Source organism: Rhinolophus hipposideros (assembly GCF_964194185.1).
Source record: "Rhinolophus hipposideros genome assembly, chromosome: 11".
Classification (NCBI taxonomy): domain Eukaryota; kingdom Metazoa; phylum Chordata; class Mammalia; order Chiroptera; family Rhinolophidae; genus Rhinolophus; species Rhinolophus hipposideros.
The window spans coordinates 50657895-50683425 of record NC_138057.1 but is presented as its reverse complement, the minus strand read 5'-3'; the positions used below and the strand labels follow the sequence as shown (position 1 = coordinate 50683425).

The following is a 25531-nucleotide window of genomic DNA, read 5'->3' as shown; positions in this document are numbered from 1 at the left end:
CCATCATGATCTGGCTAACATTGTGGCTTTCAAACTCCACTTTTCCAAGTGAAATGTTATGTATAATTCTTTGACATTACACACTGAGAGCAGCATCTTTGTAGCACAGTGGTGTGGATACCTCTGCCCACTTGCCTGCAGCCCTTTGGCCCGTCGCGAGCCCTGTGCAGCTGGCCCCCTGTTCCCCAGGCACTGTGCATTACGGCCCGTGCATGGCTTAGCTGCACTCTGTCTCAGCAAGAAACTCCAAACCTTACAGTGCAAACACCGCAGCCAGGATTGTGTTGTTCAGGAGTCCTCCACTTGGTCAGTGACAGAACTGCCACAGGCTAACACAGTTACAAGATGCGTTAATAAAAGATAGAAAAGCTTTTCTTTTTATGTCTCTCATCTGTTTGAGGTTCTGCCTGTTCATTCTATTTGCTTCGTCCTCTAGAGTTTTTTTTTAACCAATAAAATAGAAAATGCATACGTAGTCATTTCCCCTTTGCTCTCACTCTCTGTTCCCTATAGTATAAATGGGAGTATTCCATACATAGTGTCCTCCAACGTTTTTCCTCACTTTACAGTGCATTTTTGAAATGTTTTTATGTTGCAACATTGTTCTCTTCTTTTTTCACAGCTTTCCTAATTGGTTATTTAAACAGCACTTTACTGATAGAACCTCAGGGCCGTTTTCAGTCTTGACACCACAGGGTTCATATGATGCCCTCCTATATGTGTCGTGTCATTGTGCAGTAATATCTAAGGGTAAATCTTAGACGTGGGATTGCCAGCCATTGGCCCGTGTGTACAAATGGCCACATTGCCATGCACAGTGAGGAACCTATTTACCTCCCATTGGTGATGAATGAAATGTCCTATTTCCCCATTGCCTCTTGAAATGGTGTTATAGAATATTTGTATTTTTCCAATGTGTTAATAGAAAAATGACCTGTCAGTATAGTTTTTAATTGAGGATGACAATCTTTTTTATATATTGGGAACTATTGTATTTCCTTGTTTGGTGAGTTGTTTATATTGTTTGTTCATTTTTCTGTTAGGTCCTGGATGTCTATTTCTAGGTACTGTATATTTGGGAGACTAGTAAGTAGCCCTTAATGATAGGGGGTGCAGATATTTTTCCTAGGTTTGTCATTTTATAAATATTTTTGATTTTTGTATAGTCAGTTGTATGAATCTTTCATGGTCTGTCATGATTAGATGTTTCTTGCTTTAAGGTTATGAAGGAAATCTGTGTGTTCTCCTGCCCTTCATGTGCTTGTGGAAGATTTGGTGCAGCTATGCTTCTCTGGGCCCATTAGATGGACTGAGTGAGCTGTTTAAATGGGGTGGAGGCCGGTTACACCAGCGGCCTGTCGCCCTCACAGATCTGGGAACTGAGGGTCAGCGGGGGTAGGAGAGACTTGCTAGATGACTCTTGAGTTCCTTTCAGCAAACCAGGAGTGAGTTCTCGAGCAAGCGATTCTTGGTGGTCAGCCTGGACCCGTGCAGAGGAGTGTGGAGCCCTCTGGCTGGGTAGGGCCTGAGCAGACTTCACCCTGCTTCTGTCCCACTGGGCTGAAGGAGCAGGACGCCTGGGGAGCCCCAGGAGACCATGATTCTAGTTGTCTTCAGCTGGCTCAACCAGTTCTAGCTGTTAGGGCCCTAAGGCTTGTAGTCAGGGGGGTAGGGCAGCCTGTGGGGCTGGGACCTGCACAGAGCCGTCTGTGTGATAGGAGGCAAGGTACATGGTGGCCCCCCTTCTTCTGGGCCTTCCTGTTCTTTGGCTTCTTCTCCAGGAGTTTCTAGGCTTCTTTGTCCTGCACATGTTTTGGTTTGGAGGCTGGTCTCACTCAGTCTTCTACTGCCTTTCCTCCCTCTTCGGGTCTTGCTTTGCCCGACCAGGTACACTTCTTCTCAGCCCACCCACTTCTCAGCCCTTAAATCCCTTCCTGGCACCCGACTGCTTACTATCTGGAGTTGGGCGGCTAGGCAGAATTCCTGGAATGCAGGCTCTTCAGAGCTTTTTGCTGGGTTTTGCCCTTCCTTCCCAGGTGTATCTTGTCAAGTAAGCATAGGGAAAGGCGAAGCCCTTTAGTAGGTCCTGATGGACTGCAAAGTGTCACTACGTTTGGCCCCTTGTGACTGCCAGATCGCAGTAGCTAGGGGCCCAGTAGAGGGACCCCCCCAGACAGCTCTGACGGGCTGGGCTGCCTGTCGCCTCTTGTCAATTGTCCTGAGATTGCTTGCTTTTCTGCAAGGTGGGTTCTTAACCTCATATGCAGATGATCTGTGTTCATTTAAGATTTACTTGGAGTTTCTGTGCTTTGTTTCAGATACCAAAGCATGAGCAATAGTAAGAATTTTTAGGAGGGTTTTGGTCATAAAGGTCAACTTTAATAGTCTCGATACTTAGCTGATGAGTTGTATCCCAGTGGCCTAGCTTGCCTGCAGTGAGCGGCCACCGTGAGCACTGAGCACGTAGCCCCTCTGTCAGAGCCTCGGGCTGCAGGCCCCAATGCCGGGCCAGATCCTCTACACCCTTGTGCCTTGTCCCCAGATCCACATGTCCTGGCTCTTTTATTTTGCCAGCATGCCAGTGTGGAGAGCACCCCTTCCCTCCAGTCCCCAGCCACCTTCTCCACGGCGACAACCTCCGCCTCGAGTGCCACGTCCTCAGGGCTCAGCTTGGCGAGCAGCGTGAACACGGTGAACAGCGCCCCCAGCAGCAGTACCAGGGCCACGCCCTTGGTGACCTCAGGTGGGTGCCCAGAGGTTGGCAGGGCATGGTGGGCCACCACACACACCAGGAGACGCATGTCTCTGCAGCCTGCCAGTGCTCGCTGTCTGCTGTGTTCCGCTGACGTCGAGGCCCGGTCCTTCCAGCAGGGGCTGGGTGAAGTTGGTCTTTTGGGTGGGCTCCCCTTGGCAGGATTCCTGGGAGCCTTTTTGCTTCTAGCTCCGCAGTCTTTTCTGTCCTTGCTCATCCCCGGAGCTGCAATGACATGGTGCCATGGAGGGGCCAGGGAGCGGCTATCAGTGGCTCCTTCTGGTCATTTTGTGTGATTGATTGCCTGTCAGCCAGACCGGGGCGGTCTGTGTCGGCCGAGCAAACTGTGGTTTGGTAGAACGTGCTAAAACCCACCTGTGACGTGGCCTGTCCCTTTCCTCACACTGCCTGGCCTTCCTTCTGTTCTGAGGACGCAGATTATTCCTTATGTCACGTGTGCTCACTGCAGTGTGACCTTCAGGAGGGGGTGAGGGACAGTGCTTCTGTTCGGGCATGGAATCCTCTGACATTGAAACAGCCTGAATGGGGGGCACGTGCTTCCTGTCTCCCCACTTCCTAGCATGGCCCTCTGTATCTCTCAGCTGCTGCCCTTCCCGCTTGGCTGTGGCCCCCCCATCTGTGACAATAAGCCCAACACCCCCCAATCTCTATAACAGCTGAGGAATCTCTCTTTGTGGTGGCCACTTCACTTTGTTTGATTTTTGTTTTTTACAGGCAAAGCACCCCCCAACCTGCCCCAGGGGGTGCCCCCCCTGCTGCACAACCAGTACCTCATGGGTCCCGGAGGACTGCTTCCTGCTTACCCGGTGAGCACCCACGGAGCTCCTGGCCAGCTTCCCCCCCCGCACCACCCTGCCTCGGGCTGGCACTTGGCAGGACCTGTGAGGGGGCCGTGGGGTGCTGCTGCTCGCACCCCTGGTATTTCTCTGTCTAGACTCCCATCGAGGCAGGGTTGTCTTCTCACGGCAGCTCATCCAGGTCTCTTCCTGGTGTGCCATATCTGCCAGCCTTGGGAGCGCCTTGGTTAGGCCCCCACATGTGCCTGGGCTTCCCAGGGGATGAGGGAAGGGTGTCCCTAATACCCCTTTTGGTCCTCACACAGATCTATGGCTACGACGAGCTCCAGATGCTGCAATCACGGCTCCCAGTGGTGAGTGGGGCACGGCAGTGGGGTGGGCCGTGATCCAGGCTCTTTCACAGGTCCTTCCTCCCTGGCCACCGTGCCTGGCCCTCAGGGCACTCGGCCTGGGGACCTCTGTCAGCACCGCCACTAAGCAAGTTGCTTCCGTTTGGGGGTTGTGCCCAGTGCGCCTACAGCTGGGGCGTACGAGTGTCCTGTACTCGTCCCTGGGGCCTGGGGCCCCAGTAGGCAGTGCCCCTATGAGCTGGGGGTCATTCCCCTTTTTAGAAAAAGAAGAACCATGTGACACAAGACGTGGGGTTGCTTGCCTGCCCCTTAAGTTTTTAGTCTTCTCCTTTGAAGTGCCATCTAGTATCTGACTCTGAAGGTAGCCATGGGTAACACTGATGACGCCATTGCTCTTCTGTTCCCAGCTGAGGGAGCGGCTAGAGCTGAGAGTCTTTCAGGGCCCTTTTGGGTCTCCCCTGCCCTCACTGTTTGCACGGATGCTGGCCCCAGGTCCTCCCTGGTTGCTGCAGCCTGACTCTGAGCCTTGCTTTGAGGTTGGGGCACTAGGCCTTCCCTGGGATGGCCACGTGAATAGGCTTGCAGTGGAGACAGGCTGTGGAGGGAGGCACGCTCCCTCATCGGGTGTTTCCCGGACTCCGGGGAAACATCTGTCACATTTCTGGGAAGTAAAAGGCTGTTTTGTCCCCTCCACCGGATGTGGTCTTTCCTGTTCTCCAGGGAAGAGGTGTTCTCCCCATGGAGGTGTCCTCCTCAGACTCCTCCCATTGGTGTTGCTCCCCCCCGTCCCCGCCACAGAATGCTCAGGGAGCTGCAAGTATCACCTTCACTTCCCAGGCCGTGGCTCAAGCTCTCGTCTCTCAGGAGAACTGGTTTCCATCTACTGAAGTATTTCCAGAGGCAGAGGCTGGTAGCTGGGCAGCTCTTCCTTCATGCGCGAACCAGTGGCCCATTACGCTGCTGCTCACAGGGCTGCTGGACTGTCCAGCTGTTGCTGGACCCCCAGAGGATGTTGAAGACATGATGGTAGATTTCTAGGGCGGTGAACAGAACTTAGGGTGTCTGGGGAAGCCTGAGCCTTGGGCTCTGTGGGGAAACTGGAAGTGGCCCTCGTCCCCCTGATGCTAGTGAAACCTCACAGCCATCGGGCCCCAAGGCATCACGGATGGAATGCAGGCGGTGGTCCTGAGTGAGTCTGCATGTGGGTCCTGGGCAGACCCCAAGAATGGCTCATTGGGACCCCAGCCCTGGGAGTCAGCTGCCTCATATTCCTTGGATCATTTTGTGCCTTAGAAGAAATCGCTTCTGGGTCTACCTTTTGAGATACAGTGCTTTCATTTTCCCCTTTGGTCATTTCCTAGCAACTCTGGCACTTTTGTGCCTAGTTCCCACCTTTGGATTTTCTTTTCTTCTATGACAGCCTCTTCCCCCTCCCCAGGCTTTCTCTAGGCCTGTCCCTAGTTGTGTTCCTACTAGCTCTTTGCTTTTCTAGCCCTGCCTCTCCTCAGGTTCTGGGCGGAGGGTGCTACGGGTTTCCTGGAGGTTTCCTGGAGATGACGCTGAAGGAGAGTGTGCACGTGCCATTCCCAGCCAGGATGGCTCCCTTTTGGTTGTGACCGAGCACTGTTGCCCACGAGGAAAGCAGGAGCGCTTTCTGTTGGCTCAGAGGCCAGGGAGCTGTTTGTCTGGGACTGCAAAGCCCTGGGTGGTGAGGGTCAGAGCAGGCTCCCCCTTTCCGCAGAACTCCACTGTGTTTTGCCCTCTTGGTGTCCACACTTCCCCCGGATCCTGTGTGGTATGTTGCCATGGCAGAGTAGGTGGCAAGAGGCGAGTTCAGCACCTTGCCTGGGATCCTGCTTGTACTTGTGCCTGCCTGGTATTGCTGCCCTGACCCCTGTGAAGCCTTTTAGGCACTTCCTTTCCTGCTGACTCTTTCAGGTTTCTACCAGCCAGTCAACATTCCTAGCTGCTTTTTACAATTGCTCAGGAAAAGCCAGTAGAGTTGGTTCAGGCTGTGGCACTCACCAGCATCCATCTGCAGTGTCAGGAGGATGTGTGAGGTTGGGCCTCCAGGGGCTCTGCTCGTGGAAGACTGAGGGATTGGTCAGTGTGTCTGCATGCTCCGTGCTCTGGCTGCCACATGGTACACCTCCGATGGGCACCATTTACTTGGAATTCTCTGAATGCTGCCCTCTGGAGCTGTGCATGTGATGTCCCCGCAGTAGCATTTCCTGGGGGTGTGGCATCACTTGGAGGGCCTGTGCTGCCTGCTGGGCCTGCTCTCCTGGGGGTGGGATGAGGCCGCCCCACTGATTGAGCCTCCCCGCTCTCTCATAGGATTATTACGGAATTCCCTTTGCTACGCCCACAGCCCTAGCCAGCCGAGATGGGAGCCTCGCAAACAACCCATATTCAGGTCAGTCTGTTCAGGGCACAAGGACAGGGGCTGGGACAGCGGACTGGCCTGTAGCTAATGCCAGGCAGCTGGAAACAGAAGCACAGGGCTGCGAGAGGCCTGCTAGCTTTCCATGGTTAGCTGGCAGCCAGACCTACTCCTGTTTGCAGGACCCAGCCTGGCTCTTTTCTTGGTTGGATAAGGGGCAGTGATTAGAGTCAATGCTCCTCTTCTCGTAGGTGATGTCCCAAAGTTTGGCCGAGGTGACTCTGCATCCCCCGCACCCCCCACCACACTGGCTCAGGCACAGCAGAGCCAATCCCAGGCCCACCACGCAGCTCAGCAGCCCTTTCTGAATCCAGCGCTGCCCCCTGGCTACAGCTACACTGGCCTCCCGTACTACACAGGCGTGCCCAGTGCCTTCCAGTACGGGCCCACCATGTTTGTGAGTGTTTGTGGGCGTTGTTATTCCAGTGCGGGAGGGACATGAGCCCACTTAGTCTCGCTGGCCTTCAGGAATGTGTTAGGCTGCGGGCAGGTTCCTTTCCTGCCTGTTTTTAGATCCCACGTGTTGCCCTAATGGACACAGGTCCCTTGCGATGGTGGCGTGTGGCCTGCCCCGCCTGCGCTCTCCCTCCACTAGTGCCTCTTTCTTGCCCCAGCAGGTGCCTCCGGCCTCAGCCAAGCAGCCCGCTGTGAACCTCGGCACGGCCCCCGCGCCTTTCCCGCAGGCCGGGGCTTATGGGCAGCACAGTTACAGCACAGGTGAGGGCCGCTCCCAGCGCGGAGACACATGGTGGGGCAGGCCTGCCGAGCTCACACGTGCCTCTTGTGCCTGCCCTGCTAGGTTATGATGACCTGGCCCAGGGGACAGCGGCGGGAGACTACAGCAAGGGTGGCTATGGTGGATCCTCGCAGGCACAGAACAAGGCTGCAGGTTCCGGGCCTGGCAAAGGTAGCGTCTCCTCTTCCTTTCCAGGACTGAGGCCCAGAGTAGGTGTCTCCCCCCTGACACTGTCTCAGGCCAGGTGACCCCAGAGTGCCCTGGAGGTGGGGGAGGCTGGAGCTGCGCCAACGGTTGTGGTAACAACTGCTTTTCCTTCCAGGAGTGTCTGTGTCGTCAAGCACCACGGGCCTACCTGACATGACTGGTTCTGTCTACAACAAGACTCAGGTGAGGGAGGAACCAGGTGGGCGCATAGGTTGGTGGGAGGTGCAGCCCACGCTGGCCCTCACTGTCGTCTCTCTGTCCTGCAGAGTTTTGACAAGCAGGGCTTTCATGCAGGGACCCCTCCACCGTTCAGCCTGCCCTCGGCCTTGGGCTCCACGGGGCCCTTGGCGCCTGGTGCAGCCCCTGGTTATGCACCCCCACCATTCTTGCACATCCTGCCCACCCACCAGCAGCCTCACTCACAGCTGTTACACCACCACCTTGCACAGGATGCCCAGGTGAGGCCGGTGATGGAGGCAGCACCACCCTGCCCTGGGTTGGGGCTTCTGCTCCAGCCTTGACAGCCTTCTTCTCCTCCTCAGAGTGGCTCGGGTCAGCGCAGCCAGCCCAGCTCCCTGCAGCCCAAGTCGCAAGCCTCCAAACCTGCCTACGGCAACTCGCCATACTGGACAAACTGAACCCAGAAGAGGGGTGGGATGGGATGGGGCTTACCCCGCGCAGGGAACACTTGGAGCCCAGTTCTGGGAGCCCCGTGCCCGTTCCTAGAATTCCTGAGACGTGTAACTGTGTCAGCGGAGCCTTTGTGGGGAGCCTGCCTCCCAGACTCGCCCTTGTATGTAATGTATGTATGTATGTATTTGTAAATGTGACAGAAGTCTTTGGGGAGGGAAGGGGGGCTGCTGCAGCTGCTACTCTTAGGCCTGCTCTCTCCCTCAAGCCCCTTCCCCCTTCTGCCTTGAGGCCTTCCACCCCTCGGCCAGCAGGCTGCGAGGGACAGTGTCTGGAAGGGCTACCTTAAGGCAGTTGGGTAATGGGATCAGGTACCAATGAAGAATTACAACTTGTGCTCTTGTAAACCATTATTTTTCTTCCCTGTGTAATTACTTGATCCTTCTGTTTTTGAGAAACTGGTCCTTATGTCATTTTTCATCTTCTTTTCCTGCCAAATCTTAATCTGGGAATAGCAGAGATATCCCCCCCTCCTCAACCTGGAAGTGTCACCTGTTTTGTCTTACGAGTAGGGGCATCTGCTTCTGGTCTGGTCTTGTCTCCACAGACTTGCCTTCCTCTGGCTGACAATTTAATAATCTGAATTTGTGCTCAGAGATGTCCAGCCAGGCAGCTCCCCTTTTAAAAAATCAGATATGCTCAAAGAGAGCACGTCTCCATGCCAAGGCTCCTCTATTCCAGTTGTCCTCAACCAGCTGGGCGACTGCTTCAGGGGTTTTCTCTCTTGCCCACGCTCCACCTAATAAACTTCTGAGAGCATGCACGGTCTCTGTGTGGTCTGACTAAGGCGCAGCTCAGGGCACAGGCTGTCTTCGTTACGGCTCCAGGGACTCGTGGACTTCACAGGGCTCATGTGCTCAGTCTTTCTTACAGCAGGTGAGGGGACTCCTTTCTTTGCTGGGCTCTTCTCTTGCCTTGGCCCCAAACAGCATCCATGGCGTGAAAAGGTAAGTGATCCGTCTGGAAAGACAGCAAACCCTCCTGATGGACACATTCATCAGTTAACTTTGCTTTTCTTGCAGCTCTGTAACAGACTTACAGGATAGGCAGTCTCTTACGGGGCCTGGTCAGCAGAAATACCAGGGCAGGGTAATTAATTTTCCAAAGGAGCAAAGATAAGAACAGAACACGGTTCTTCATCAACCAAATACAATCTTAATGGACAGTCAAGGACTGTGGTGGAACAGACGACTAGTAGTCAAGGTGGTATCAAGCAGGTAAGTGGGTCCTGGGCTAAGTATCTGCTCCAGAAAGGCCCATGCAACCGCTCACCTGCGACCAGGATTCTGACTTCCCCTCTAAAGCCAGTCCAGCACCTGTCAGAAGACGCCAGAGCTGTAAGTATTCTTGTGTGTCTGGCAGGAAGCAGGTCTCCCCACTTGTCTGTGGTACAACTATGCTCCAACTCAGGCCTAGGTGTTGCCCGAGGCATTACAGCCTCTCATTTCAGTCCTAAACAACCCCTTCTGACTAGGCTAGATAAACAAACAAGATGAGTGTTGCTTTAAGTACTGGTCAAATGGGTGTGCCAAAGCCAGCCAGAGAGGCAGTCTGTTTCTGCTTCCACTTCTAAAATTAATGGTCGTTTCATCAGATGGGTCATGTGCAGCTGTTAACTCATAGACTGGGATCCTGAGCAGAAAAAAAGTTGCCTGCAACTGAAACTAAATGGGAACTTTAATAGAAGTTTTAGCAGCAGGAAGTTTGGAAGATAAGCGACAATGAAAACAAATGGACTCCTAAGGAGGGCAGTGGAGCACCCCTGCAACCCTCCCACTGACCTACTTGCACTGGCAGATTGTGCCCTATTTCAGAATTAAGGTTAACAAATGTGGCTGTGTCTTTCATAGCCTTTCTTAAAAGATAATAAGGATCGGGGATCTTTATTCTGCAAGGTGAGCTAAGCAGAATTCCATAAAAGGCAGATTAGCAAGATTTAGTTTTTGTTTGTTTTAATTTTTCAGCTGAGTCCTGGGCATAACCTGCAACGGAACAGGGGAAATACTTAGACCACCTTTTAGTGTTAACACGAGAAAAGAAAGAAGAGGGTCATCCCATGGGGAAGTAGCAATACAGGTATATTTTATTTCACATTTTATTAGTAGACAGATGGGCAGAAAAAGACAAAATAAACCACTAAAGGGGAGGTTCAACACAAATGCATCAGATAATCTTTTCTCATAAGTTAAACTGAAGAAAAACATCTACAATTTCAGCTAAGAAAACTATTAAAGTCAGGTGTGTCCTGCTGGTTTCAGAATAGTTGAAAATTGCATCTGAATCTTTTTGTAAATGTAAACCTTGTTATCAGGATGGGAGGAGTGGAGAGTTAATTTTCAGTGGAGAACTACACGTTTTCCCCTTCAATTTCATATATATGTCCCCCAAATAAGGAAACCAGCAAATAAAGAAGTAAATAATTACCAAGAGGAAAGAAGGGACTACAAAAAAAAGTCTGGCTAATAGAAAAGAACTCTGGAATGATATGAAATAGAGGGGGGAAGACTTTGAGAAGCAACAACGGAATCATGATATTATACTTCCTCCACCCAGCCTCAAAAACACAGGCCTGAAGAGCACCCAGAGGCCTCTTAAAATCAAAAGGAATCTAAAAATGCAGGGTTTTGGGTTCATGTTACACCAAATGATCAGCATTAGAGTCACAAGGTTCTGGCTTGAGCCTGAGATCTCCATTCCTAATAAGAAAAGTGTTACATGCTCAAGTTTTCTTTTGCCACAGGATGTGTTATTCTCAGGACAGAGCTCTGGAACCAGCATCTGGGTTTTACAAGTCAGTGTGAGCTATCAGAATGTCTACCTGTTGGCAAATCGACACACCCCAGTCTTTTCTGGAACTGATTGTACTTTATCAGAGGCAAACCCAGCCCTCAATAGTAACACCCCAAAGGGCTGAGAGGTACAACTACCTGGCTCTCTGGCTCCCTGAGTCAATGTGCAACAGATGCCAACAGGGCCTAATGGGATGCTGAGCAGCATGGCACCTCCCACAACGCACAACGCCAAGGTGCCTGCCCTGCCCTGGGAGAGAAACGCTTTAGCAGGAAGGGGAAAGAAAAGCTTCATTTCAGGACTCCAAAAGAGTAAGACCAAGCTACGGCTGTAAACGTGTGTGGTGTGGGGGGGGGGCTTATCAGGGCATCATGAAAGGCTGGGCTCCAGAATATTTGCAGGTGATTTGGAAGCTATAGTTAAGCGTGGGGAGTAAAAAGCTAGTTTCAACATCCTTCTGTGAGTTTGCAGTCAGAGTGTTTTGTCACAAAGGGCTGTTCTGTTCTCTGAATCTGACGAGTCACTAGATTCAGGGGTCCAAGGGACCCTGACCCCATGTAGTTTGGACAGATTCTGGGAGCAGGCTCAACACTGTCCCACATGAACCATAGCACAGTAAATGTTCTCACTTAATACTAAACTTAATACCAAACTTTAGAGGCCAGAGAGGGTTGCTGGGAATTAGTCAGCAAACATTTGTAGAGTCTGAAGAGCGAATGAAAACCCTGAGATCAGAAAGGAAGGAGGAGCTGAGGAGTGAGCATCACCTACTCTGTCCTAGGATCCATCCTACCCTGTCCCTCATCAACCCTTTTGTTCTTTCTGAGCTAAGAGCTGAAGAAAAGGCGTTGACACTAGTGCGCAGGGCTCTGAAGTAGGATTATAGTCTTTGCTGTATTTTCTTTCTAAAACCTGTGATGTTTACATGAACGATTTTCCCCACTGAAAGAATACTGCCCTCCTATGAACTGGCCCGCTCCCGCTCCTGCTCCCATAAGAAGTCACCGCCAAGTTCTCAAGTCCCTGGTTGGTGTGAAGGCTGATGGATCTCAGTATTGACTGAAGTAACACATGATTGAGACCTGGGAAATCAAAGCTGCAGCAACTGCTCAGCAGGAAGATCTAGCGTCACCCAGACCATGCCCGCAGCCAGCTCCCTCAGCCCAGGGCACGCGCCATGCACAGCTTCTGCTTGTACTTCGCAGTCAGAGTCCAGTGAAAGGAGAGAAAAGTCCAGGTCACATCCACTGAGGAAAGGTAACGGTCACTCGTGTCTCACATACATCCACAGTTATCACTAGCTCAATGAAAACCAAAACCTTAACACATGCACCTAGTATTAATACTGAGCAATTAAGACTGGCTGCTTAAAACAAAAATCCTCATGGTAAAAGTGTATCTTTGAGGGAAAGGCCTTGTTAAATATATAAAACAGATGTTTTCTCTCCCAACAGTGGTCACCAGTAGTCTTGACTTTTTCCCCCCAGCAGCATCAACCAAAGTTGGCATAGTGACTTTTAACTTTGTTGCCATCACTAAGACTCCACACCACTAATCCTCCCCCCTCCCGACTCTCTGGGGAGGGAGGGGAAAACAACTCTGCCTTTAAAATAAATAGCAATCAAGTGCTCAGGTCTATGTAAAGTATGAATATTTATTTCAGGCTTTAGATCCCAATCGATTTCAAAAAAACAAAATCTGATCTCTCTCCTCAGAGTACTGAGGCCTCTGTTAGGATGATTTCCTGAAGGCTGAAGGGGCTCTGCCCGTAGGAACACATTTCATCAGGCTTAGCACAAAGGCCTTGACGCCCATTGTATCCCAGACTTAAGAACAGGAAAGAAACAAAATTCACCACCATGGGGCTGAACAAATGCACACACACTAATGTAAATGGAGCAGCTAAAACCTTGGCAAATTTTTTTAAAAGTTTGTTTTGTGGATTTTTGTTTTTTTTTTTTCATTTTCTTTTGCTACCCAGCATATGCAGCACTTGTGAACTCCCAATGGGTTCTCAGCTTTAAACACATTAAATGTCTTGTGAAAGACTAATTCTTCAAGAATCTAAAAACAGACCAAACGTGTTTTGCTGTGAACACTTTGTAGACACAAAGTGAGGCAGAGGTTTGGATTTAAAGAGAAAAAAAAAATCAATACAGTGATGAAAGGGTAAAGAATGCAAGAATTCGGACATACTGTGGAGGATTACCTTCTCTCCATTAAGAGGTCCATAAAAAGGAGCAAACTGAGATCCGTAAGGGGAGTCAGCAGGAGCCGTGTTTGTTTCCCCACCCCGTGACAGGTTTTGCTGAGGGGCCACCGCTGGGCCCCCACCTGCTCCCCTCCCTTGGCCTGAGACGGCGGGGCAGTACAGGGGCGCCAAGGGGCACGTCACGACTCCTCGTTCCCAGAATCATCATCATCGTAACAGTCGGCATCTTCTTCTTCCTCATCTTCATCGTCAATGTCGTCGTCGTACAAGTCGTCATAAAGCAAATCTGAGCTGTTGTCATTGGAAGGCACTTTAGTTTTGATGCAGTATTCTGCCAGCGTCGTGGGGACTTTCACTCCATCTTTTTCCGCTTCGGCTTTAGTGGCTGAAACCTGTTTCCTGCAGGGAGGATACAGTACGGTCAGTCTGTCCCGAAGAGGGATTTATAGTTGGCCTTTCTAAATAATCGAGGTTCCTATGACCCAGGTTTCTGGACTGAAAGCACTTGACAGAGAGCCTCTGCCACACCAAACACGCCTGGCTGTTCTCAAGGACACTCAGTAACGACCTCAGACTTTTTCTCCATCTAGTTGTCTTTTAAGACCTGATGCCTCTCAATTTCCTGAATCATATATACATTCAAGCCAGTAAAACTACTTACAATGCTCTTGACAAGCCATGCTGTCATACACCTTGCTCTCAACACGTTGCTCTCCCTGAAGAGGTTTTTTCCTTTTTTTACCTGAAAAATTCTTAATTATCTCTCCTAGGAATCCCATAGCATGACATATTCCTTCCACTGTGTCGTCTTTAAGCTTCTCTAGTTGTGCGTATCACATAGTCAGTCATCTGTTTACAAAGGCGCTCCCCCAGGAGACAGACTCCTTAATGACCTAGCAGAGTACCTGACACAAAGCTGGTGAATAAATGTTCCAAGAAATGCAAGTATCTTGGGAATATTCATGCATTCTTCTCTTACTAAATCCTACCTTTCCTTGAACATGAGGCCCAATCCTGTTTCACGAAGCATTCCCATCTTTCAATCCTCAATCCACTCGCACTCCTCTCAGTTTCTGTATGTCCTTACTATTTACACTAACTATCTTCAATCTTTGGTGTACACGAGGTGGCTGATACAAACAAAACACAGATGTCCAGATTCCAGCCTTGTAACCCCACTGAATGGTGCTCTAAAGGTGTTTCCAGTGGGCAGAAAACTTTGAGAACTGCTGATCTATATTATTCAGCTACCAAATGACATGCATTTCTCTGCATGGTTTTGGGTGTTTTAAAAATACATCACAGGCATCATGCTTTTTGTCACTCAGACCTGAACTGAAATATCACCTTTGAGGAGGCCTGTTGTGACAAACTGCAGCCATCTCCTTCACATTATCCCACTTACCACTGTCTAGTAATTTTTTTATTTTGCTGATCTTCCTTATTTGTATCATGCTGACTAGATTTATAGAGAGGGAGCCTATTTGTATAAGTTCTGGTGCTTACTAAACTCCTATGCACATAATGTGCTGGAACTGTCCTTGGGACTATTTTAAGGGTATAAAAATACAACTGTAAGAACTGAATTTAGTACAATCCAAGGACACCACTGAGTACTATTATGAAAACCTTACGTATGTCCTACTTAGGATATGACCGAGAACCTAATGCCTTCTACTTTTTTTCCTTTTACACAGATGGAAAAACTGAAGACCCAAAAAGTTAACTGATAAAAGGTCACATGAAGAGCTAGGAGTAGATTTCAAGTCTCCTGATTCTTACTCTCGGGTTCTGCTAAACCATATGCTGATGCTGCTGAGAGTGAAGACGCCCAGAAGATACTTGCTGCTATAGTCACAAAGGCCAGTAAACAATGGGGCTTCGTTAATAAAAATCATGAACAAAAATACCTGGAATGTCTGGAATACCTTGGGTGCTTGCTACACTTAATGGGCATGTGGAAACCCACAGTTAATCATCCCTAAAATGACGAGGAGGAAGTTTGTAAACCTGACTGGCTTAGAACCTAAAAATTCTGGCCCAGGAAATCCGAGCTGTGGCAGTGCGACCTCGTAGTGTGTATGTGCTCTCTCAACAATCAAACCCGCTGGGCTCAGGCACAAATCTCCCAGACAATCAATCTCATTGGGAGCAATGGAAGTCCAACTGAACCTCCTGCCTTGGTTCTAGGACATTACTTTGGTTCTAAGTATAAAGACTTGAAAGCACCTTACCTAATGATTTCAGCATATTCTTTGTCTTTTCCTTTACTGTCCCTCCATTTCCTGAACATAACCGAAGCATCCACATTGGCTGGGGAGAAGGTGTTGGGCTCATTAAGCAATGAGATTACACTTAACAGGATAGTCCTAGAAATTGGAAAAAAGGGTCAGCTGCAAATACTCGTATTCACAGGATTCAAAAGTATTTTTTCAAATTTAAGACTACAATATTTGAGACCTTAAGGAAATGGAAATCGAGTATCATAAAATTTTGTTTTCAGTACTCAGCTAACTGGGAGACAAAAGCAGAGGAAACGTGAGCCTAGCATAGCATCTTCTTACAGGGCATAAAACTGTCGAAGGCACTGTCTTAACTGGCTATATGTTCCAATCTGCAAAAAGTGGAGGTCTGGAAGCTTTTCAAATAACATTTTAAAAATTAAAAGGGTAATAGGAAGAAGAAAAGCAATTTTATTTAGCTTCAATGCAATCTTTTCATGGAAGAGGGTAAAAATGCTACTCCATACATCCAATTCTAATCGTGGCTGCTTACAAGATCTAAAAAAACAGTATTACATGTAAATGTATTTCTTTTCCATACTTTTAAGGGAAGAAAGAGTTAAACAGGAAAATAAAGGAAAAAGAACTAGTCTTTGAATAACAAATCTTTATTCAAAATTTTTACTAAGTACCTACTATGTGCCAGAGGCACAAAGTGAGATGTTGGGTGTACAACAGTGAACAACCTAGATGTCATCCCTGATCTCCCAGGGCTTATAAATCTCGTGGGAGATATAAACAGGCAATTTTCATCCACAGATAAAAACTAGACACCTTAATCATGGGGAATAAAGTTTCTGTCAGATAAAGTAACCAAAAGAGCACAATATTCCAAAATATTCCAGATTATTCCCAGGCTTTTTCCCCCTAAAAGCTATGTGCATGTACGTAAAAAGAATAATGGGAGGAAAAATTAAATTTCTCTACCTTTTCTCATTGGTGCGAGGTTATAGATTGTGTTGTTGCAAAATAGCCTTTTGCTCCTGGCCCCAAGCAAAAAATAAAGGGAGGGAACCAGGCAATTAGATGTTTGATTTGATGAAACCTTTTCCTAAAAAGGGTAAAGAGTTTCTGTTATGTGATTATACAATATTATGACAAAGGCACTTTTAAAGAAAACTTCCCCATCTAGTTAAAATCCCTCTCTCTCTCTCTCTCTCTCTCTCACACACACACACACACACACACACACACCTTTCTATTAGGTTAAGAATAATTCCTTGTCCCTCCTGCCAAGATCCTTCTGGATGTCTCCAAAAATTGCATTAAAAAGATTCAAAGAAACTCATCACTGCCAATAATGGGAAATGGACTGACATAACATCCTAGAAGCCAAAGAAAAATGTAGGTAGAAAATTCCGAAAGGGTTACTTCAGAAGAAAACATACAAAACTTGTTAGAAACATAAGCAGGATAAGGACAAAGTGTGGTATAAATAGGGGGAAAAAACGGCTTTAATGGTTTAGATGAGCACTATACTTCCAACTTTCTGCAATGATGGAAATGTATAATCTGGTATTTATATAGTAACCACTAGCCACACTGGCCATTGAGCACTTTGAAAGGTAGCCTGTGCAACTGATGAATTGAGTTTGTAATATTAAATAAGTTTAAATAGCCACATGTCTAGATGAATCATTAATTGAATCAGGAAATTTTCCCCACGAGTCAGTTTCACCAAGTTGATTTTCTTGTCTTGTGTGTATTATTAAAATACTATATTGGGAAATACAATTTCAAAAAATGGTGAATCATCCATTTCTACCAAAACAAGAAGGCACTTCTACCAAGTCCTCCTAAATTGAAACATGATGCTTTCAGTAGCCGCAGGCACCATAGTGGGCTATGATAACAGTTAACGCAGCAGGCTTTTGCTTCCTCCCTTTGTCTGGAATGCAGAATCTTTTTTTGTACAGGGATTCCATTCCATTGGTTCAGGTGGGTTTAAATCTCCTTTCCTCACCATCATGCCACACCTTTACACAATCCATCTGTACCTACAGCAGTAGACATATCACCAAGTGCTGGCCAAAGGATTCTATCCATCTTGTCATGATGATGGGTTTGGGGATATACATGCAACCCAAGCCGGGGCAATCAGAACCCTGGTGGGAAATACGATGGTTCCAAACTAACAGCGGAGAGGCAATTTTGACTCTTGATTGGATTGACAACTGAGAATATGGAAAGTCTAAAGCTGGTAGCCATCTCTGTCACCAAGTGGTGAGAGCCTGCCTTATAACAAAGCCAATGTAGAGCAAAGCAGAATTGGTATTTTTTCCTCAAAGATTACAATTCAAAAGAATGTAATTCAAAAGCAATATGCTATTCAAAACTTCCCACCCAGTATGCTGTGGAGAACAACTTGAGCTTCTGCAACATGAACCTCTGGCCAAAGGAGCACCTTCAGTTTACTATATTGTGATCTACAAATACTATCATTCCGTTTTTTTCTCTCTATGTTCCGTGACTGGAAAAGGTTTGGAGAAAATGTCATACATAGTTTAAATTGCCTACCCTTGTACCAAAATAATTTAACACAGGCATTACACTTGTAGCATGGTAAACAACTCTGCAAGGTTAAGTATTCTATTTTTATAGAATGGGAAAGCTGCTAAGGCAATATTAGCAGAATGTATAAAACACGCTTTTCTTTGTTGCATCTTTTGTTATTGTTTCAGTGTTTAAAAATCTATTCATTTTACTTTTTCAGAAGAAAAAAAAGCAGAAGGTACTGAGGGTTAACAATAGGTGAAAAGAAGGAACAAATAATGAAATTTATCAAATATCGCCCAATGTAGAGATTGTTCAAGCCCACTGAAGGGATTGGTTTCCTGCAGATCATGAACAAGAGAAAGGATCAGGAAAACAGACACTCTTTCTTAGTCTCATTCTATCCATATTAAGTTCACGGTTCCACATGAAGCTCTGGGTTTTAGCAATAACATGGAGTTGCATTTGTCTATTTAGACAATTCTGTGGCACTTGGGCATACATTTTTTGGATTCGCAGAATAGATTCTAAGGGCCCATCCACAGACTCAGTTTCCATAAAGAAAAACTCCATTGCCCTTCTCTACTGTAGGCATAGAGGAGGTTTGGTTGTCCAAATCCGGTAGTGTCAACATGTGAAAATAAAGAACAGACCTAAACCACTAAGAATTTGGGACACAAATGAGGGACAGAGTTCTTAAGTGTTTTCAACTTACTGCACAATTCCCATGATCACCACCATTCCCAGAGTTAGAGATACTCCTAGAAATAAATGTGCTCGCTCCACCCCCACTTTAAGCCTGGGTAAGGGCTATGGGTAGGAGTTTTTAAGACAGAGGATCTGGGCCAAAATAGAAAAATGCTAAGACGAGAAAGGAAGTACAAACAAAAGGATAGGAAAAGCACTCCACTCATGTTTCAGATCCTTTTGACTGCTTCAGTATCTTTGTCAGAGATGGTTTAGCTATCTTCTTTTGAAGACAAAACAAGTTGGTAAACAATAAAAACACCCCAAGAAAACGAAGACCAACTAATCACACACACTCTCTCTCTCTCTCTCTCTCTCTCTCTCTCTCTCTCTCACTAGGAAATAGCCAACTAGCAAGTTGTGAAGTTCTACAGAGCCAGGACATGTTTAAAAAACCAACAAAACTAAAACATTTAAGGGAAATAGGAAATGAGAATTAGGCATCTTTGACCCAATGTGTAATAATTGTATTTGCCCCTTTTTAACATATAGACAGTAGCCCATGAGCTGTGTCTGCCCTTTCTCTGTTACCCACTATGTCACCACAAGTATAACTTTAGCAGGGAGCTCAGAAAACTGGTCCTGTCACATATAGCCATAAGACTTGGCTTGTGGGTCTGCCTGGAAACTAACCAGGAAAAGTTTGGAATTTTGCAGAATTAAAGATTGGCATTTTTCCTCCAGTGTATACACATACCCTCCAAGCAGCATGTGAGGTAGAAAGGATTCATTCTTAAAAACCTAAATTTACTTGACTCTTAAAACACATTCTCACACATAGATGGAGCTGCAGAAAAAGAGAGAGACACTGATTGATTGAGACTCAGGTTTTACAGGCCTCGCATAATTTGATGGAAATTGATATATGGAGAAGCAAAGCCCAGTGCCTAACCTTCCAGCTGACCTGGGTCCTTTAATTTCTCATTTACACTATTTCAAAAGATGGACCAGTAACACCAGAAGATGGCCTAGTTGAAACTCAGTCCTCAGTACTATTTCAAGATGGGAGAAGAATTTAAAGAGGACATGTGGCAAAAAAGTCTGTTATGACTGGGAAAATATGTAGCTGAATGGGTCACGTATTACACATAGTTTTGCTTTATGCTGATAAAGCAACTAAATGTAACGGTCTCTGCTGAGCAGTCCTGGAGCTGCTGCTAACTGGCATGTCCCTCAGAACACGTGGTAGGAACGAAGGTCTCAGATTACAATACACAACAACACAAAATCAGAACATATTATTTAAAAAGGAAAATTAAAAAATACACAAAGTATGTATTTGCACAGAATAAAAATGGCAAATCAAGTGCAGAGGGATCTAATGTGCAAACATCAAGGGAGCAAATAAAACCATCCTGGCTCAGAATGGGGTTTAGAGGAGCCCCGGGAAGAGCAGGGCTAGAACCATTCCCCTGCCCTTGGCCGCTTTGCCACCCACTGCTTGGGGCAGTTCCTAACTCCCTGCCCTTTCAGTGGGTTTGTAAGTAAGACAAGGCAACTCTCCTCTTTGCTGATTAACACCTACTCCTTAAAAACATCCCAATTCCATAAGGAACTTTCACACCCTTAAAATTAATCCCGGGCATATGGATAAAGGGCTGTGGCTCTTGCAGAAAGTCTGTTTGCTTCCTCTAAGAGAGGAACTACTGAGTCTTTACTAGACTCTAGTTGGTTGATGATCTGGATGCCTATAATTGTAGCAGAACACTTTTTCCTTGCCAACTCTCACTATACACTAGGTCTTGTGATAAAAATTGACTTAGGCTCTTAAACGTAACTGAAATGCCTTACGCTTCTTCAGGTTCCAAAAACCTTCCATGTACAACTTTATTTTCTGAATCATGCTCATTGAGGTGCTGAATGAAAGACCAGAGCAGGTGATCATGGAGAAGGCCAAACATGTGAACATGGAACCACTTTCAGATACAGAAGTCAGGACCTTTCCACAGGCTGAGCTGAACCTTATGCCACCTCCACCGCTGTCTTGCTACAGCCACCCCATAAACTGGATATGGAGCTCAGAACCCTCAGTCTAACAACTGCTGACTCTAGAGAATTTAACAGCAAAAGAATATCAGGGAAAATACCCAGCATCTCAAATCCTGTCTCTTGATATTTCAGTGCCATAAATGACCTGTGAGAAATATGTACAATTTACAAATCTAAGAAATCCCTTGCCTCACAACAAATAACACAGAAACAAGAGGGAAAGTATTTCACATCCACTCTAGATAGTGCTTTCCTGACTTTGATTCAGAGTTCTCGGCACTACCGGGTGTTCCAGGCAGATGAGGTTCCACAAGGCATACAAAACACTCTATGTCCCCCTAGAAATTCACAAACACCAAAACCCTCCATTCACTCTCTCACTCCCAAGATAAACACAATGAAGGAACATCCAGTGATTACATGGAGCTAAGAGACAAAAGGTCCAAAAAAGTAACAAATGATTTCCAATGCAAATATACCTTTTAGAGCTGTGTATGAAGACCAAAGGTGCAATCTACGGATAATTAGTTCTGGTTGTGAAGCCTCTAAACAGAAAAGCAGACCAGGTAATCCCTGAGGCGGAGTCCAGGGAATGCTGCTAAACGGGCTCAGGTGACTTGAGGGCCCAAATGATGCTGGTACTCAAAGTGCCAGGTAGTTTTAGATGGGCAGGTTAGAATGAGAGGAGCTCCCTGCCCACAGAGACTGGATTAAGTGAGAAACAAGTCCATCTTAAAAGAAAAAAATATTCAAAACATTTAAAGCTGAGACATGGCAAATAATACAGTCTGTGTGTCTGTGTATTTATGCAGGAGAAGACAAAAATAAAGTAAGGTTAAAGGTTCAAATAACCAGCCACAATTGTGTGATGTGTAAGGGACACGAGGGATGAAAAAGTAGTTATTTTGCTACTGATCATAAAAGATCCTGTGTAAAGCAGTGGTCTTAAAACTAATGTGTCCATGTCCACGGGAGTACATGAAATATCACATCAGTTCTCCTTTTCCAGTCTCCCTTTCACAATTGCCCTTTGCAGAAGAAATGCATGCCTCCCATGTATGCCTACAGTGCATTGCCCAGTGGTGATGAAACATCAGGAGTACAAAACAGAACATTACAAAGAAAGTCAACTATTTTTCCCTTTTCATAAATAATTCTGTTAAAAGCACAGAGTGATGTTTAGAAAGGAATATTTTGGTATGTGATAGAATACAATAAATTCAGATACGTATAGACTGGGGCTGCTGAAGTATATTTTCATTAGAACGAACTCATTTATTCCATCTCTGATTACTAAGAAATGCATTAGTCCTGAGGAGAGTCCCATTAAAGGAAAGCAGACAGTATAGGCAATATGTGGTGATTCCTTATTTCATAAACATAATAAACTTATGGCAAAGCTCCGTGCCTGATCTATCTACCTGAGAATTAGAATACAGAGAACATGATGGTTGAGGTGCATCAACATATATATTTGAATTAAAAAAGGGAGTCACTGATTTTCTGATTTAAAAATGTACTGGCAACGTGTTGAAATCCAAAATATATCTATTTTCTCTATCCTTTCTATCCTTTCTAAAATATATCCTTTTCTCTATCCTTTTTTCTTTTTCTCTATCCTTTGGATTGGACACAGTACCTAAAGGGATGAGTAACCAGCATAATCAATAGTTATTTGATATGTCTTAAACAGACAGACTCATTGGGATACACTTCCCAGAAAGTGTGAAGTAAATAACTTGGTAAAAACTGGGTAAGAAATCCTTCTGCAAGTCAGAAAGCTTCCAATTCTTTACTTTTGACAAAAGTGGAGATCCTAATCAAGTTACTAGCTTTCAGAGCATTAAAAATGATTAACAAAATGATTTCATAAATAAATGGGAAGAATACATCAATCTCCTGTGCAGAAGAATTTGAAATAATTTATACAGATATCCTGGCCTCAAGAAGAACTAATTCCCCACTCCTTGAAGTGTGGGCTGCACCTATGACTTCCTTCCTTCCAAAGAGTAAAGGACGAAAAGGGGGAAAAGACTGACAACAGTGGAGAAACCCTAAAACCAGTCTCAGCCAGGTAAGAATATTAACATCAACCGTGATAAGTCATGTTGACAGTATGTAGCCTTGATATAACATGATGAAAATGTACAGCTGACCCTTGAACAACACGGGTTAGGGGCACTGACCTCTGAGGTCTAAAATCCATGTATAACTTTTGATTCCCCCCAAACTTAACTACATTTGTCCCTCAGTATCCACGGAAGATTGGCTCCAAAACCCCCGATGGATACCAACATCTGTGGATGCTCAAGTCCTTATATAAAAAGGTGCAGGACAACGAATGCAGACAGTCGGCCTTCTGAATTCATGCATTCCTGAAAATACTGGTTTTGATCTGTGGTTGCTTGACTCTGCGGACGCAAGACCCAGAGATACGGAGGGCCAATAGTATATTTATTGAAAAAAATTTCATGTATGAATGGGCCTGTATTCAAACCGTGTTGTTCAAGGGTCAGCTATACTTTACCTCTGTGGTCTTCCTCCCCAATACTCATAACCCCAGTCTAATAATTAGAAAAACATCAGAAAAACCCCAATCAGAGGGCATTCTACAAAATACCTGATTGGTACTCCTTAAAATTGTCAAGGTCATAAAAAACTGGGAAAGTCTAAGAAACTGTTACAGTTGCCCAAGAAGACATGCCTATTAAATATAATGTGGCATGACATCCTGGACTACAAAAATGACATTAGGTCAAACCTAAGCAAATATAAAACAGTATGGACTTTAGTTAATAATAATATATTAACACTGGTTCACTAATTATAATAAATGAACTATACTAATGTTAGATGTTAATAAGAAAACTGACAGGTGCAGGGCATACGGAAATTACCTGTACTTTCTTCACAATTTTTCTGAAAATCTAAAGCTGTTCTAAAATTTTAAGTTACGTTAAAAAAATCTTTTGGGGGGGGTCAGTTAGCTCAGTGGTTAGAGCATGTTGCTCATTAACACCAAGGTTGCAGGTTCGAGTCCCACATGAGCCAGTGAACTGTGCCCTCTACAACTAGATTGAAAACAACGACTTGACTTGGAACTGAGCTGCACCCTCTACACCTGGATTGAAAAACGACTTGATACCATAGAAAAACACGGTTCCCCAATCAATCAATCAATCAATCATTGACAACAAACACCACAATGAAATACCATGTCCACAAACTAGAATGACTATAACAAACAAAAAAAAACCCCACAGATAATACATGTTAATGAAGATGTGGAGAAATTGGAATGCTCTCACACTGCTGGTGGGAATGTACTACTTAGTGCAGCCATGAAAACATGCTGGCAGTTCCTCAGAAAGTTAAACATTGAGTTACCATATGACCCAGTAATTTGATTCCCAGGTATATATCCAAGGAAATAAAAACATGCATACAAGTAAAAACGTGTACACAATGTGTACCAACCCCAACATATATAGAATACTACTAAAGAAACAGATGACTAAATATCCATCATCTAGATAGATAGAGCAACAGTCAATCAATCAATAGATAATCAAAGGAAATCACAAGAAATATACAAGCCTTCCAAATCATAAGAACATCCACATATATATTAATAAAACAAAAAAAACAACAACAGATGATGGAAGCTCTTTTAAAAGCAGTATGTAAAGTCAGTTTTCAGTTTGTAAAGACTAGGACATTTCTGCAAAAAAATAGTAAGAATCCTAGAATAAAGAAGAAACCAATCCAAAACACCTAAGTCATGAGATCCAAAGACACAGGATGGAACTTAAGAAACGAAAGAGGAAGAATTCAGACTAGAAAAATTCTTCCAAGGTGACCACAGAGAAATGCCTAACATATGCATTGATGCTCCATAAATAGAACTCTTCAAAATGATACTTACATGCTACTTAAAGCTCTAGCAGAAGACGAAACAACCAAGTATAAAAAGGATTCTTTTGTACTTGTTGAAAGATAATATTCAATCTTCAGAACCACCTAAAAACCAGATTATTCCTTATGTAACCCCTTACCTGACATTCTGAGTAGGATTCCACCTTTCGGAGGGCAGTTCACCACTCTGTGGGTCATCTACAGGTGGATGAAGAATTGAAATGCATACATCTCCATTCTACAAGACAGAAATATCATATTCAGTAAATACTCAAAAATGATATAAAAAAAGAACATCAGTTCTGCTGAAATTTCTTTTCTCCCACAAAAGTTGTTTTCTTATCATTAGGTGAAAAAACACTCTGTTTTATCTTCACATTGGAAATCAGCGTTAAGAATTAAACATTTTTATGGGCCGGCCCAGTGGCTCAGGCGGTTAGAGCTCCATCTAACTCCGAAGGCTGCCGGTTCGATGCCCACATGGGCCAGTGGGCTCTCAACCACAAAGGTTGCCAGTTCAACTCCTCGAGTCCCGCAAGAGATGGTGGGCAGTGTCCCCTGCAACTAAAATTGAACACAGCACCTTGAGCTGGGCTGCCACTGAGCTCCTGGATGGCTCAGTTGGTTGAAGCACGTCCTCTCAACCACAGGTTGCCAGTTCGACTCCCACAAGGGATGGTGGGCTGCGCCCTCTGCAACTAGCAATGGCAACTGGACCTAGAGCTGAGCTGTGCCCTCCACAACTAAGACTGAAAGGACAACTTGAAGCTGAATGGCACCCTCCACAACTAAGACTGAAAGGACAAAAACTTGACTTGGAAAAAAGTCCTGCAAGTACTCACTGTTCCCCAATAAAGTCTTGTTCCCCTTCCCCAATAATAATTTTTTTAAAAATCTTAAGAAAAAAAGAATTAAACCTTTTTATATCGTAAATATTCATTTTTGACCAATCTCCAAGGTGTACATTTTCAGTTAAAAAAGAAACATTATGTCTGTAGTACCATCCTTCTAAAAAATCATTTCAAAATAGAAATAGATAAATCAAGATTCAAGAGCCTTGAGAAGCAATTAAATATCTATTTTCAGATACATCTGTACCTAAAGTCC

The 25531-nt window shown here is 45.5% G+C and overlaps 2 protein-coding genes across 8 annotated transcripts in view; one reads left to right on the top strand and one right to left on the bottom strand.

The window, feature by feature from the left end:
• The window catches only part of UBAP2 (ubiquitin associated protein 2), a 102838-nt gene extending 94083 nt beyond the window's left edge, over positions 1-8755 (top strand). For 4 of the 7 annotated variants that reach the window (XM_081065430.1, XM_081065427.1, XM_081065431.1 and 1 more), the window contains 10 exons: positions 2575-2743; positions 3488-3579; positions 3876-3923; positions 6258-6336; positions 6555-6760; positions 6981-7080; positions 7163-7270; positions 7422-7489; positions 7573-7764; positions 7849-8755. In XM_081065430.1, the coding sequence (XP_080921556.1) occupies positions 2575-2743; positions 3488-3579; positions 3876-3923; positions 6258-6336; positions 6555-6760; positions 6981-7080; positions 7163-7270; positions 7422-7489; positions 7573-7764; positions 7849-7944 (1158 nt within the window). In that variant the 3' untranslated portion in view covers positions 7945-8755. Of the gene's footprint in view, positions 1-2574; positions 2744-3487; positions 3580-3875; positions 3924-6257; positions 6337-6554; positions 6761-6977; positions 7081-7162; positions 7271-7421; positions 7490-7572; positions 7765-7848 lie in introns of all 7 variants that reach the window. The other 3 variants (XM_081065429.1, XM_081065428.1, XM_081065432.1) reach the window with 1 other exon arrangement.
• Positions 8756-10057: 1302 nt separating this feature from the next.
• The window catches only part of UBE2R2 (ubiquitin conjugating enzyme E2 R2), an 84406-nt gene continuing 68932 nt past the window's right edge, over positions 10058-25531 (bottom strand). Inside the window, exons 3-5 of the mRNA XM_081065434.1 lie at positions 24565-24662; positions 15233-15367; positions 10058-13397 (exon numbers count right to left, since the gene is read on the bottom strand). Coding sequence (XP_080921560.1) covers positions 13178-13397; positions 15233-15367; positions 24565-24662 — 453 coding nt within the window. The 3' untranslated portion in view covers positions 10058-13177. The remainder of the gene's footprint in view (positions 13398-15232; positions 15368-24564; positions 24663-25531) is intronic.